Source organism: Rutilus rutilus (assembly GCF_951802725.1).
Source record: "Rutilus rutilus genome assembly, chromosome: 5".
Taxonomy (NCBI): Eukaryota; Metazoa; Chordata; class Actinopteri; order Cypriniformes; family Leuciscidae; genus Rutilus; species Rutilus rutilus.
The window spans coordinates 8687962-8704132 of NC_140213.1; the positions used below are offsets into that span (position 1 = coordinate 8687962).

A 16171-nucleotide genomic window follows, 5' to 3' on the forward strand; every position below is an offset into this window, starting at 1 on the left:
CTTTGTTCATTAAATAATTCTGCATAAAATGTATCATGGTTTCCACAAAAATATGAAGCTGTTTTCAACATTGATAATAATAAGAAATGTTTCCTGAGCAGCAAATCAGCATATTAAAATTAATCTCTATCATGACTGGAGTAATGATGCTGAAAATTCAGCTTTGATCACATGAATAAATTACAGTTTACTATGACATAGAAAACAGATAGCCTATTTTAAATTGTAATATTACAGTTTTTACTGTATTTTTGATCAAAAAAATGCAGAAGAGAATTAAAAATCTTACAGACCCCAAACTTTTGAACAGTAGGCTAGTACTATAATTAGGGTAGTTTTGTAAAAGTCACTGACTAATTACAGGCGAGTTGAGAGCACAAATCACAAAATATTTAGTAGTCATGAAAACGTATTCAGAAACAGCATATTAATGATGCATTCACACCTCATAAACCATGACACACTGCTCTAGCACAGGAAAGTGCATACAAGTTCAAGTGCATGCTTTTTAAATGAAAAAGTATTGGTATCGGTATCGATATCGATATTGGCGATACTGGCCCTGTATTTACTTGGTATCGGATCAATACTGAAATTTGCAGTATCGCCCACCACTACTCACTATGGAACCGGCAGGAATCAAGCGTGTCTCCCCTGGAATTCTTAGTCAAGCCTGCCACTTATCAGCCAATTAAAAAAAAATAAAGGGGCTACACAATAGCCAATCAGAAAATAGCACTATTGTATCTGGGTAAGATTTAACGCAACAACCAATGAAAAAAAAGCATATCCTGGAATTGTTCTGGAATTCTGCTACAACGTCTTCCGAAAGTTTCGCTCACCCACAGAGGAAACCACTGGAGCTCAGAGCATCACTTTGAGCACAGAGTAAGTCATGATCTCCTGATTTAATGTTACAACAAATTCACAACTTTTTTGACACAAACAGTGACAACTTGACTACTGTTAGAGAATGTTTCCCAGATAAGTAGCATCAGTTTTTCATGACTGTCTGTAACTTAGTCAACAGTGTTACAGCCTGTTCACTGACAACACCTGCTCAGAACAAGTAGTCTAGGCCTAGTCATATTTTCAATATCACAGGATGACTTACATATTGTCACATTATAAACATCTCTCTCTCTCCAAATAGGCTTAATAATTCTATTAGCACTAAATAAATTAAAGTGTATTGCATAGTCGATGTTATAGGTCACTTTTAAAATGTGATAAAATGTTGAAATGTTTTAAATGTGATTAACCACTTAAACGTACAATATGTAATTTTTTCGCCGCTAGGGGTCGCTAACCTCTTACAATAACAAAGGCGTAGTTTGATGACACAACATTTGCTAAGAATTATGGATCTTGTCGTCAACGTCAAGCCGACCGATCTAATAATGTTTATGGATGAGTAAATACATCGATGTTTTTATCATGACTGTGATATGAAGCAGGTCGGGGTTGCTAAGAGACAGCTATCAGCTCCACACGCGACGCGAGTCCCGCGGATATAAAAGGAATATGGACATTTCATTCTACCGAACTACACGCAAGTGCAGAATTACTACTCACAGGTCAGTTTATTAGACAAATTCAACTTGTGAGGTAACGCAGCGCTGTTTCACTTGGTCTAACATTACACTATCACACTAAACTGCATTTGAATGTGTTGAAATTTATGTTATTCTATGTGTTAGTTTGTTTGTATGAGACTAGCAGTAAGCTAGATCAACATTAGAATAACATACAGATCATATTCTAACATTTTATCATTGTTGAACTATATAACATTGATTAGTTTTATGTAAATGTGCTCACCTGTTTAATAAAGTACATGTAGGAGCGGTCGAAGTCTCGGACGTGGAGCTCTCGGCAAAACACCGCGCTGATATTGATTCTCGTTTTAGTTCTCCTTTTTTATCCAAAGTCTGCTTGCCATGGTCCATAATGTTTGAACGAAACAACAACAGCGTGCAGATAGACATTACGAACTACACAGTTGTCCACGTCTGTCGCCTTGGTTACTATCAGAGGGCTCTGGTTACTATGGCAGTACAAGCAGAAACCAGGGAGAACGCGGATATGACGCCATTGACGGCGACAAAACGGAAATAAAGAAACGGTCCGTGTCTTCGAATTAAATTACAAATTTCTTCTGGTTTGAAAGTAGTTGGAAACAGTCGGGATAATGTAAGTACACAAAAAAAAAAAAAAAAAAAACATAGATATAGTGATTTTTGCTATTTTTAAAGCAAAAAAACGACATATTGTACCTTTAAGTCACACAAAGCGATCCATAAAATTCTTCTGTGAAACATAAAAGAAGATATTCTTTTATGTTCCCCCTATAAGAAAATATATAAAACAATATGGTGCACTTTGAGAGTTCAATTTAAAGCTCCAACCCATGTTCAGTAAATTGAACAAAGAAAAAGCCAAACAATTCGAATTGAAATCAAATTAATTTTATATTATTATTCCTATGACAGAAAAAGCCATACATTCCATATAGCATATTCCTTTAAGAGGGTCTGATTGTCTACTTCCTGCATTACACACAGTTTCCTCTCAGGCGAATAAAGCCAGGTCATCTGTCATTCCAGTCTTCTCAGACCTGAGGCTCAGAGAGATGAATAGCAAGGGTTTTCACCATCTCCTTCAGCATGGCAGCGCATTACTTAGATAAAAGGTGAGTGACACTGTAAAGCCGCCTTTTCCAATAGACCAATGCTAAATTTGTTTTCAACTTTTAAGAGAAGAAATTGCTTCAAGGACCCTGTTTCACATTTCTGTTGACTGGTCAGTTCTTAACAGACAACTAAAGCTTCCATTACAACCACATGACACAAGTTGTTCAGACCCTATAGAAATCTGACACAAGGGGTAGACCAGACTTTAATTTTCACCTTCCCTGTGAGTGACTAGCACAGGCTTGGCTGAGTTCAGAACAAAGGGAGATGAAAGACCATCAATCACACATCTTATGTTTAAATTTGTCTTCATGCTTTCCTATAGATTGATGCAGGTCATTATCGAACCCCCGCAGACAGCCTTTCTGGCGAAGAACAGTCGAGTCATCTTACTAGTGCTCTGCCATGACTTATTTCACGCCAACTAAATCAGTGTAAGAATTGAGCAAGAAATGTAATGTGCATTTGATTATTTGTGCCATGAAAACCTTTCAAATAGTACAAATGTTAAAATGTATGTTTTACAGATGAGTCGAGTACATAGATCTAAACAAGGACCATGTGTGTGCATGAGCAATAGTTTATATTCGCACATGCTGAGTCCAGTAGGGGATATTTGTGCTGTGGTTTATGTTCCTTATTAAAAGCAAGGCTCAAAGAAATCTGAGCTGAAGAGGATTTGCCCAAATCATTCACTCTAATATAGTGGTCCTGAAAACCAAAATTAGGTTGTAGGTCTGTTTTGAATAGGTTGTGAATAGCTGGGGTAAACTATGGTAAATGTAAAAAAATATAATGTAACTAGCTATATAAATAATACATTCTTAGGATTATATAATATTATAGCAATATAATATTTGGCCTAGTGTTTGTTTGATCTGTTGCTAATTCACACTTCTGCTGTTGTTAATGCATTTTGACATTATGACTATGCCTTGCTAATAATTCTGCATATTGCCGTTGGGCCTATACCCAACTAATGTTAATATAAATACATTTTGAGGACTTTTTGTTACCTTTGTACAATAAATCAGTCTGGTTAAACACTGGTCTAAGGCAAAATATCAGCCATGGCTGTTTGTCATGGTTGGATGAAGGCTATTTACAGAGATGTTAACAGCAGGTACAGACATCTGTATTAGTATAAATATATATATTAAGTTGTAGACAGGCCACGTGCTGGTGACGCATTTGCACATGTAGACTTTCAAAGATCTCTCAAAATCTCACAATCAGCAGAACACTTGACAAACTGACTGTAAATTGTAGTTAAAGCTGATGTGTGTCATTGTTTGGATGGTAAAATACTTTCTTCTATCTCAGTTTAATGCACAGAGACAACTTTAAGTAGCCATTGCTTAGGTTGATTTCCCACAAGAGTGTAAACACTATGTCTCTGTGGCGCTATCAAAACATTGCTCTATTTGTTTGAGCGGCCCAATGTGTCAACTTCTGGCTCCACCAATAGCGTGACTGCTTATATAAATGACACCATGCAACAACTGCATTCAGATGGCCAGCTGGAAAGTGTGTGGTTCACTTATAAAATACTTTGTGAGCTCAAAGCACTTTATTTCCACATATCATACCACAATTTCAAATATATTAGACATTACAGACTACCATACCAAATGGACACAGTTTTTTAGAAGAAAAGCAACTGAAGCCATGTGACCCACAACAAGGACCCAATACATATCTTGATTCATTTGTGTTGAAAATATTTGGTTTATACCTTAATATTTAAAAGGCGTCAATGAGAGCAATGACCAAATAGCCATTATAGCCAATTAATTAAATTAAAATATTCAATGCAAGAAAATCGATTAATATTTTATATAATCAAATTTAGCATACTGTTTTCACAAAATTAACAGAAACATATGTAATCTGTTATAAGGATGCGAGGAGATGAACCCAAATGCAGACAGTGTACAATGAACACAAGGTTTATTGGTACAAAAACAGGAAGGCAAAACAACACAGGAAAAGGAATCTAAGGCTGACAAGACTAAACAATGACTAGACAATAAACAAGCAATACTACTAATAAATACTCTCACAATGACAAGACTTTCCACAAGGTACTCACAGGTATGATTAGCAATGAACCGACAAAGGACGACAAACACAAGGGGATTAAATAGGGAGAAACTGATAATGACGGCAGGTGACACAGATGAAACAATAATGACTAACGAGGAGAACAAGGGGCGGGGTAAGTGACACAAAACATGGGTCTGTCATGATCCTGCCTCAAGACTAGAGAAATACAAAGACACAAGGGCAGAATCATGACATAATTAACTTATATTCAATGATATGCATCAATTTAACAACAACAAAAAAAAAAAAACAACAACAAAGAAACTATTATTTACTTATAGTTTTACTAAAACAAATGAATACATAAAAAAGTCACTTTAGAAGGATGCCGCAAATTAATCAGTGCATCAGAGTTTTGAAAAGATTCACTGAAATTAACTATTTGAACTAATTCATGGAAATGAATCAAACTTACCAAATCACTATTATTTGCAATGCAATGCAAAAAAAAAAAAGATTATATTAAAACTTCAGTCTTAAAGGGGTCATATAATGCCATTTTTGTACAAGTTAATATGATTCTTTAGGGTCTAAATGAAAAGTTTGTAATATACTTTAAAAATTCTCATTAGTATTGTAAGAAAACACTCATTTTACCTGGTCAAAAACAGCTCTGTTTTCAGCACGCCATTTAAGTGCATGTGTCTTTAAATGATAATGAGCTTTGCTCACCCCGTCCCTCTGTTCTGTGGGGCCTTTCGACACAACACACGTGGAGTGTTGCCTTGACAACAGTTGAAGGTATATTTTGGAGAAAGAATGGCACCGGGAGTCTCTGAGGACACATTTGTGCCACCGTATCAATTTGAACCGGAGTCGGACCCGGAACAAGATGACGGCCCCGAAGAAGTTCGATAATTAAGGCTCGAACAGGACGTTTCTGAATGGTTGGTTAACGTAATGTCACTTTGATCTATCTTTGTATGTACTGGCAGGGTAGAGTAGTGAGATACGAACGCTATGTGTTTACTGATGTATACGTTAGTTCATTGACACATTGATGTTACAGCTAATGGTCATGAAGTAAATGTAGGCTTGTCAGTGATGCGTAACCTATTATCTATGCAGTGTTAGGTACAACTCAGCCACTGCGTCTTCAGCGGTTTGGATTTAGGAACATCAAAATGACTGCTGTGCTGTGTTCGTTATTACACCCAAGAACAGAACACCACAATCGCTTAGACGCCATTCTGCTCCAGCGTATCAACAATGGCGGGGTATGATGACAGCTCGCTCAGGGCGGGTCTGTGTTGAAACGCTGCTGTTAATTAACAATCGTGGAAGGGTCGTCCGACCGTGTGACGTCACACGGTCAGACGGCTTGATTTGAGACGAGGGAAAACATATAAGGAGATTAAAAAAAACACTGGATGAATTTTTATCATTTTATGATGGTTGTGTACAGGCACTGCCAACACACATTTCAGTACAATCAACTTGTAAAAGTGCATGTACCATTATATGACCAGGGATAGTTCACTTTGAAATTAATTTTTGAAATGTTTTAGCTTACCTCAAGGGCATCCAAGATGTAGGTGTCTTTGTTTCCGCAGTAGTTTCAATTTTGATATTTTTAGGTCAAACCGTTCTTGTCTGTCAGTCATATAATGCATGTCGATGGTCACTGGCTCAAAACACAAGCACAGAGTCCAAATTAAAACAATTCCCCATCGTCCAAATGAAACAATTCCCCATCATAAGTACACATTGATGGCCTAAGACACGAAACGAGCGGTTTGTGTGAGAAAACGAACAGTATTTATATCGTTGTTATCTCTTGAAAACAGCACACGTCCAAATGATCTGACGGCGCTGGCGGGTATAGATGTATACACTAGATGTCGCCTTCGCTACTGCAGTTCATTGGAACGAAACCGTAGCCAAGGCGACATCTATGTATATATCTATACCCGCCCGCGCCGTCAGATCATTTGGACGTGTGCTGTTTTCAAGAGATAACAACGATATAAATACTGTTCGTTTTCTCACACAAACCGCTCGTTTTGTGTCTTAGGCCATCAATGTGTACTTATGATGGGGAATTGTTTCATTTGGACGATGGGGAATTGTTTTAATTTGGACTCTGTGCTTGTGTTTTGAGCCAGTGACCATCGACATGCATTATATGACTGACAGACAAGAACGGTTTGACCTAAAAATATCAAAATTGAAACTACTGCGGAAACAAAGACACCTACATCTTGGATGCCCTTGAGGTAAGCTAAAACATATAAAAAATTAATTTCAAAGTGAACTATCCCTTTAAAGGCTTAGTTCACCCAAAAACATATATTTTTTAATGCTTCAAAAAGCTTATAAAGAATAGGAGCCCAAATGTATGAAAGAACCAATGAAGTTTGTTCTCACAATCACATGTCCTGTTTAACATGTATGATGTGCTCGATGCATGCATGTTGGTCAATGTTTATATGTGAATAAAAGTCTAAATTGAAACTGTTCATCAAATAAAGCAATTGTGTCTTCCCAGGTTTCATTAAAATACCTTCATTTGTGTTCAGAAAATAAACGAGTAATTAATTACAGAATTGTCCTTTTTGGGTGAACTATCCCTTTAACTATCATGAGACAAACAAGGTTTATGAAATAAGTCTAATGGCATACTCTTTTTTTTCTTTAAAAAATAAATAAATTTCAATTAATAAGAAGTGCTTTAAAATCGTTATAATTGTTTATTTGTATGTTTTAAGCATGGAGAAAGAGCGTTGTCCAAAACAAATGGTCGTTCCTATTTATTAGTATTTGTTTCAGTTTATTGTTCCTGGATGTAAAAGCCTTTACTGTGCATTGCTGTTGACTGATGTGTGTTTGATGCCATGTCTATCATAATGTGCATGAGAGTGTTTCATGTTTTCTCTCTTTTCAAAACTGAATCTATAAACAGATGACTCAAAATGACAAAAGATGAGTGTGAAACACAGCAAAAGATGAGTCAGTCAGTTCAGTAAATCACAGAAAGAAACGACTCATTGATGGTTGGTGAATAATTAACAGGAGGTCTCCAACAGCATTTAACATTCCCAGAAGACCATTTTCACTCTTTTTCTGATTCAAAATGTTGGGCAATTCGGGTTGGCAGCCTCCCAGTGTTGGGAAACAGAACTGAACAATGGGACTACGCTATTCTAGTATGTCAAAAGAAAGACGTCAACACCAACCTTGACTCTCAAAAGCCCCAGTGTACATGTTCACCGAAAACGCTAAGCCCCAGATGTGCCAAAGCGTCAGGGGAGAACCACATTACCACAGGGCCTACTACATGCTAGCTAACATGTCATCATTATCCTGTGGAGACCGGAAAAGTAAGAGAGGTTTCGGTTTGTAATGGATACTATTGCAACACTCTTCCCAGTGTCCTTTTATTGAGCCTCAGTCTCACAAACACGCAACACAAGCACATATACACTCACACCGAGATGGTAATAGGAAACCATCCACAATCAATAAAATGCATAATGATATGCAGGCAAAAGAAACTTTCTATATTCTATAAACAGATTCATTTTTTTACTATTATTTCGGTGTGATCTATCATTAGCAATATGACACGCTTATAATGGCTTCAAGATGTTATGTGGTGAAAATTCCTCTAAGACCTCCTGCAATTTTTATTTTTCTGTCTACTTCATTTTTTTTCTGAGTAGAGAGAAAAAAAGAATAAATCACAAGGGCATTTTACTGGCAAATTTAACTCTCTCTCTCTCTCTCAAGCATGTGGCGTATGACCCGGTGCCTTCTTACATTTAAATTTCCACTGTCCACTCTGATCTACTAAAACAGGTTCACACACACAATATTTTTGGTGAACATTGAAACTTATGTAACATTTTCACCTTATTGCACAGGAAAACAAATCTTTTGCGATGATCCAATACATGGACATTTATCTCACTATATAGGGTCAGTTGTCACAAAGGAACCTGTAGAACATCTTGAATAACTGCTATGGACCCTTTTCACAGACTGTGATGACGTGTTTCCACAGTTATAAACATAACAGTAAAGTTTTTCAATTTTTTTTTTTTTTTTTTAAATACACATTTATAATGCTAGTTTGTGTTAAATTACCTTGGCAGTAAATGAAAAAAATGAAAAACAAATTAAGGCGAGACACTACAGGTGAATAGGGTAACATTTTCAACTAGCAGATATCACCATGAAACTTTCCCTGTTGATTACCTACATTAAGATGAGAAAAAAACTTATTACAAGTTTTCTGTAATTTAATGTTTAAATATGCAAATTAGACATTATCTAATTAAATATGCACTAATTTGCATATATAATTTAATGTTTAAATATGCAAATTAGACATTATCTAATTAAATATGTGCTAATTTGCATATATATATAGATATAAAAAACGAACAAAATCTGAGTATTGGATAAAGCCAGGTTCAAAATTCTTTTTTCAATGTGTTCACATATTAGATTGGGGGAAAATTACAGAGGGATTTATGGATATCTACTTTTGTTATCCTGTAAATCAGAATATACTGTCAATAGCCTTAAAAATTTATTTTTGCCATGTTTTTTGGAATAAAATGTTATATAAATCAGGCTAGGAATAATATATTTACAATTTTTTTTTGGGACATTCCACTAAACAGAAAGTACTATTCATAAAAATGCTAAATTTGGTATTACATCAGGGGTGGATATGAACAGGCTCGAACTTGGTCCTGGTCCACTGCACAGGGAAATGATAACAGAACAAAATGTTCATGATTCTGCTTGGCTGAAAATACAGAATTTGTGTTAGACACATGCTCTGTTACTGGTTAGATTACATATTGTACATTTTAAAAAGTATTGTCAAATATTTTTAATGTTTAATGATTATCCAGTATAATAATCCCTCTGTAAATGTCTTCATAACATAACTAGGTACAAAACTGGAAAGTTTGGTGCATATAGGTGCTACTGAAGTGGTGATTTCGGACTTGGAGTATGAGAGAAAAGTCATTTTGAGAAAACGGGCTTTAAAGATTTATATCAGCCAATGAGATTGCGCATTTAGAGTTAAATCCCCCCTTTTACTTTCACGATTGGTTGCTGATAAAAAGGAAATGACCATATTTGGATCCGACAGCATTGTACAGGAGAGAGAGAGCATTCTAACGGTGTGTGTGATGACAGGGAGCAGACAGTGATCGCGGAGCAGCGGGATGATTTAGAACGCCAACTTTTGTTGAATTTATGAGAAATCTACAGACGCAAATAGACAAAATAAAGTGTAGTAAAATAAAGACCTAAATGTGTATTTCGGACTTTTTATCACCACAAGTCTGAAAGAAGACATGTTATTGAAGACAAATATCCCAAATTTACCAGTGAAAACAAAACAATGTTTTTCCCTGCCGTGTCTCGCTTTAAAGCTGTTGCGAGGCAAATTTCACATCATTCTCTTTTCTGACTGCTGTAATCAATCTCTAGATATTTTCCCCTCTTTCTGGAAAAATCACAGTTGTTTTCTTCTGCTATTGGAGCAAATGGTAATACAAAAATGATATTTGATGTTGTCTCCCATTCACCACTATAGAAGTTTACTCAACTTTGACCACTTCTGCTGAGAACCCTGGAAATGTGAGGGTCCACTGACTCAAAAAAATCATGCAGAAGCCGGACGACTACCTTTGAGATGAATGGAAATGTTAATGAACAATAAATCATTTCTGAACAAGTTTTTGCAGTGCAGTTTCTAATGAAAGTTTTTAGGTAGACTAGGAGGAAGCTTTGCATTATAATCATTAAAGTATGTCTACAAGAAAAACATACCTTTTTTCATGATACGACCCTTTCAATTTTAGTGTAGGCCAGAGAACAAATCAAAGGACATCAGTTAAGGGATGTTTATGAGTGCATTCAAGATGGGTTTGCTAGTGTCCTGCCTCGTATTTTTGCATCTGCCCAACGCAAACAGATTCCATATGTGTAGTGCACACAAAGTTCTTTGCTAGAAGTTAAATGACCCCACGTTTAGGCAAAGGGAGGAAGAAAAGGAAGACAGCATAAAGACACACAAGACACCAGCTGTCCTATGTAATTATTCCAGACGTGACATTTACGATGTTTGAAAAGATCAACCAAGCACTCAGATTTACATGGCACCATGAAGAGGAAATGACCTAAGGTAAACATCCCAGTCTCAGGAGCTATCACGACCTCTGACCTCTCACGGTTTGCATGACGTGGCCATTTTCCACTATAACAGAGGGAGTATATGGAGCTCTGTGATGTAAAATATCTACTTTCTTTATCGATCTCCACAGAGAAGTTTGATTTGTACGGCAGGGTTGCTGTCATATACACATTTTAGAAATCTATACATTCTCCCCAAAGGTATAAATGTAAGTCTTGATACGGATCAGACAGAGTTTTCGTACCCTGCTGGGCCACTTCTTCCTTAAATGTGTCCTGCAGAGAGGAAGCGGCGGGATGACTGATTGTTCCTGCTTATATAATCTAACCTACAGTTGGGGATTCTCAGCAGAAAGCAATATCAATAATTTACTTCACTGTTTATGTATATTATGCTCACCAAGGCTGTATTTATTTGATCAAAAACACAGTAAAAACAGTCATATTGTGAAATACTATTACAATTCCAAAGAACTGTTTTCTATTTAAATACTGTATATTTATGTAATTTATTCCTGTGATGGCAAAGCTGATTTTTTAGCTTCTCCAGTCTTCAGTGTCACATGATCCTTCAGAAATCATTTTAATATGCTGATTTGGTGCACAACAATTTTTCTTATTGTTATTCAATTATTTTTCTTATTATTTGTCTTATTATCAATGTCTTATAAGTTATAACTTTATAAAATGTTATACTTATCCATGTGTTTTGCTGTTTTTGTTTTGATTTTGTGGAAAGATAAAAAAAAAAAAAGTTTAAATCAGCAAGCGTGCATTAAATTGATCAAAAGTAACAGTACTGACATGTGTATTACAACAACAAAAAATTGTTTCAAATAAATTCTGTTCTTTTTAAGTAAAAATAAATAAAAATAAGAACGATTATAAGTAATTGAGCACCAAATCAGCATATTAAAATGACTTCTAATCAGATCACAAAAAAAAAGCATGTAAATACAGGGTGTAAACTTTATATATAATGCTAAATTAGAATGTATGAAAAAACAATGAGTGAATTACATTACCATTATCAAGTGTCTATCAGAGTTAAGTTTAGTTCTGTTTAGTTTCAATTGTGTTTTGGTTTCATTTACCCCGTTTACCCTCGTTTTGCCTGTGTTCCCGGTCATTGTTAGTTTCCATAGTTACTCATTAGTTTCACACCTATTCTTAGTTCTGTTAATAACTCCTATTTAAGCACCTAGTTTTCTCTGTTCAGTTTTTGGTCTTGTTTTGGTTTATGTGGTTTCCTGAGTGTTCTTAATAGTGGTAGTTAAAAATAGTTCTTGTTGAATTCTCCCTCGTTTGTACTGTACAACGTTGTACACAACGTTACAGTGTCTGATTTTACCAGTAAATTAAAATAGGGTCTACATTATTATACTGGATAATCATGCACTGCCATTAAACATTACAAATATTTGACAATACTTTTTAAAATGTACAATATGTAATCTAATCAGTAACAGAGCATGTGTCCAACACAAATTCTGTATTTTCAGCCAAGCAGAATCATGAACATTTTGTTCTGTTATCAATTCCCTGTGCAATGGACAAGTTCGAGTCTATTCAAATCCACCCCTGATGTAATACCAAATTTAGCATTTTTATGAATAGTACTTTCTGTTTAGTGGAATGTCGCAAAAAGTTCTGAGAAAGTCAAAACAACACTATAAAAGAACCATAAAAGTAGTCCAAATAGCTTGTGTGCCATTTTCCAAATCTTCTGAAAACATACAATAGCTTTGTGAGTAACAGACCAAAATGTAAGTTTTCACTGATAACCCTTGTTGTTGCTCTCAAATCTTAATTTCATTACTCTATATGCACAATGCAATTAGTCATGTGACACGCAAAACTGGTGCCATTTGGCATGACTGTGATTGCATACCTTCAGAAGAATTGTCGATAATAATTTAATCGATAAAACTTATCGATGATCGATTAAACAAGGTCATCATTAAAGTCTGTAGTTTTGAGGTGAATGCGACTTATGCGCTAAACATGCAGCAGACACACAAAGAAAAATGAAGCCAGCGCGCCATTGTTACATATTGTAATTGTAAGTGTATTAATGTCTTCAAGCCATGCAATGGCAATGTTTCGCGAAGTTACACACTAAACGTAGCGCAAAAGCAACGAGTGTAAACTGTTTACCCATGCATCAGTGGCGATTTTTCATACAAATACTTGGTATAGATTGGTCTCTAACTGAAACAAATATGCTTTTTCTGCTAGTTGAGAACTTTTAAACGATATATGACAAGTCTATCTGTTATGTAGGCTACTTTGATTTTATAGATCGATCATTTTACAATGAATGAACACGGTATGTTTATGATTCAGGCTGCATCACAAGTCAGAAATCAGATTGTGGATCTGTCGCATTAAAATATTTAATCGAGTTCCTTTTGCTTGTCTTTTTTTGAGGTGAACAATCCCTTGAAACATCAAGGGTGGGTTAAAAGCAGATGGGCTGGAGTGTGAGGTCAAATCTAGCTTCATTTCTCAGGTAGAGGGAGGTGCTGACTGAGTGGATACATGGTTCATTTGAGTGTGTGTTTGTGTGAATGACAGACAGACAGAGAAAGCATAAAAGAGAGACGGTAGAGACTTTACCTTCTTGTGAGGAACAGTTGTCTGGGTCATGGCCAGCTCAAAGCTGTGTGCTCCTGTCAGCTGTGTTTTCTCCCAGAGTTTCCTCAGCTGCTGTACACACTCGTCCTGACAGCACAACGCCTCGCTCACTTTACTCTGCACACAGACAAGATACACTGCTAGCTTGCCAAGATTCACACTACTCATAATTAGAGGTTTGCAAAGGCAAGCATTACATTTGCTGCTGCTTATGGTAAGATAAGATTAAAAGGATAGTTCACTTTGAAATTAAATTTTGGTATGTTTTAGCTTACCTCAAGGGCATCCAAGATGTAGGTGTCTTTTTTTCCGCAGTAGTTTCAATTTTGATATTTTTAGGTCAATCCGTTCTTGTCTGTCAGTCATATAATGCAGGTCTATGGTCACCACCTCAAAGAGCATGCACAGAGTCCAAATTAAAACAATTCCCCATCGTCCAAATTAAACAATTCCCCATCGTAAGTACACATTGATGGCCTAAGACACGAAACGAGCGGTTTGTGTGAGAAAACGAACAGTATTTATATAGTTTTTACCTCTTGTAACACAGCCACGTCCAAGTGATCTGAGGGCGCGATCGCATCCTGGTGTGTGACGTGTGCGCAGACTGGTGCATAGATATATACACTAGACGTCGCCTTGGCTACGGCAGTTCATTGGAACGAATGTCTTTAAGGCGGCATCTAGTGTATATATTTCTATGCACAAGTCTGTGCACATGTCACACAGCAGGAAGCGCCCGCGCCTTCAGATCACTTGGACGTGGCTGTGTTACAATAGTTAAAAACGATATAAATACTGTTCGTTTTCTCGCACAAACCGCTCGTTTCGTGTCTTAGGCCATCAATGTGTACTTACGATGGGGAATTGTTTAATTTGGACGATGGGGAATTGTTTTAATTTGGACTCTGTGCATGCTCTTTGAGGTGGTGACCATAGACCTGCATGATATGACTGTCAGACAAGAACGGTTTGACCTAAAAATATCAAAATTGAAACTACTGCGGAAAAAAAGACACCTACATCTTGGATGCCCTTGAGGTAAGCTAAAACATACCAAAATTTAATTTCAAAGTGAACTATCCCTTTAACCTCTAAGCCAAAGTATTAAACATCTACATATGTAACTTGTCCCACACCAAGAACACCCTAGAATCCATCATAACATCCATCATAAAATGTCATAATCATTTGTCAACAAACAAGTAAACAAGCTCATTGTTTCTGCATTAAATTATTACATTGTTTAAATTAATACCTTTTTCGTACATGTACATTTCTGAAATACATAACTTAGACAGTTACCTCTGAAAACAGATCGCTCTAAATTGATCGACTCATGCATTTTCTGTATAGCTGCTTTGAAATTATGTGTATTGTGAAAAGCGCTATACAAATAAATGTGAATTGAATTGAATTGAATTGAATTGAATTGAATAACCCTCAACCAACTGCCTAGAAACCACCTAGAACACAACCGCACAGCAACACCCTGGTAAATAGCAGGCTCATTTTGTAAATTTACAAAAATCACTCTACCGTATATCAACTTACAGATCTGTTTTGCCCTGTCCATTGCTATGGTTGCAACGTCAATCAATGCAGTTTAGAGGTAGGGTCGGCAATTCGTTTTATAAACACTTTTTGTTATACTGGTTGAAGCTCTCTTCACATCCTAATAGCAATCAATAATAGAAGTGGTCTACATATTAAAACATGTACATAATCTACTGTGGAAGTCTCTGGACCAACACATTTTCATCCAATCATTGCATCCGTTTACGATGTCCTACCTGCTTGTCAACATATGCATTTCCATACTTTCGCACACCTTGCTCGCACCGACATCACACGTCATCAGCACGTTAAATCTATGCTGAGTTGTAGACAGACAGTTACCGAGCGTCACAAACAAACAGCAGCAGCCTTTTACAGTACCAAACCAAAACAACGAGCTTATGCTGCTTTCACACCATGTTGTAACTGTAATTACGAGATGGCAACCTGTGACTTTCCGCCCAGAGCTGTTCATGTCCTCAGACTGCGATTTATGCGTTTCTATGTCAACACTATCAACGCAGAAATTAATCTGCAGCCGTCAGGTGGTACAAGTAAGAGCTCTGTAAGTTGTTTACGTTGATTATTATTGTAGTGTTATGTGGTTTGAGACATGAGGTAATTTAACTTTGTCTCTCGTGATGCTTTGCAGACTCTGCTGTGTGCATTCATGTTTTAAAGGGGGTGTTGCTTTGGAGACGCTCTGAAGGGAGGGTGGGATCTCATGCTTTCAAAGCTAACTTACTGTTGCTAACCGCTCAGAAATTGCCTACCAACTACCACAAATAAAATGTACAACTGTTATTTATTCCCCTCAATGATACATTGACACATACACAAACACATTTGTTTATATTAGTCTAAACATCTCATAGACTTCCATTGTTTTTATATCAGGTTAGTGATCATTTTCAAACCTGACCCCTACCCTTAAACATAACCCTCACAGAAACCTCTGCAGATCACTAGATTAAAATATAAACATGATTTGGCCTATTTATAAGCCTTTTAATCAAGTG

At 36.4% G+C, this 16171-nt stretch overlaps 1 protein-coding gene across 2 annotated transcripts in view; it reads right to left on the minus strand.

Annotated features, from left to right (window-relative positions):
• The window catches only part of veph1 (ventricular zone expressed PH domain-containing 1), a 145021-nt gene that overhangs the window by 36332 nt on the left and 92518 nt on the right, over positions 1-16171 (minus strand). For both annotated transcript variants that reach the window (XR_014627454.1, XM_084409462.1), the window contains exon 11: positions 13578-13712. Coding sequence is in view for 1 of the 2 variants with exons in the window: in XM_084409462.1 (XP_084265588.1) it covers positions 13578-13712 (135 nt within the window). In the remaining variant the exon portion in view is untranslated. The remainder of the gene's footprint in view (positions 1-13577; positions 13713-16171) is intronic.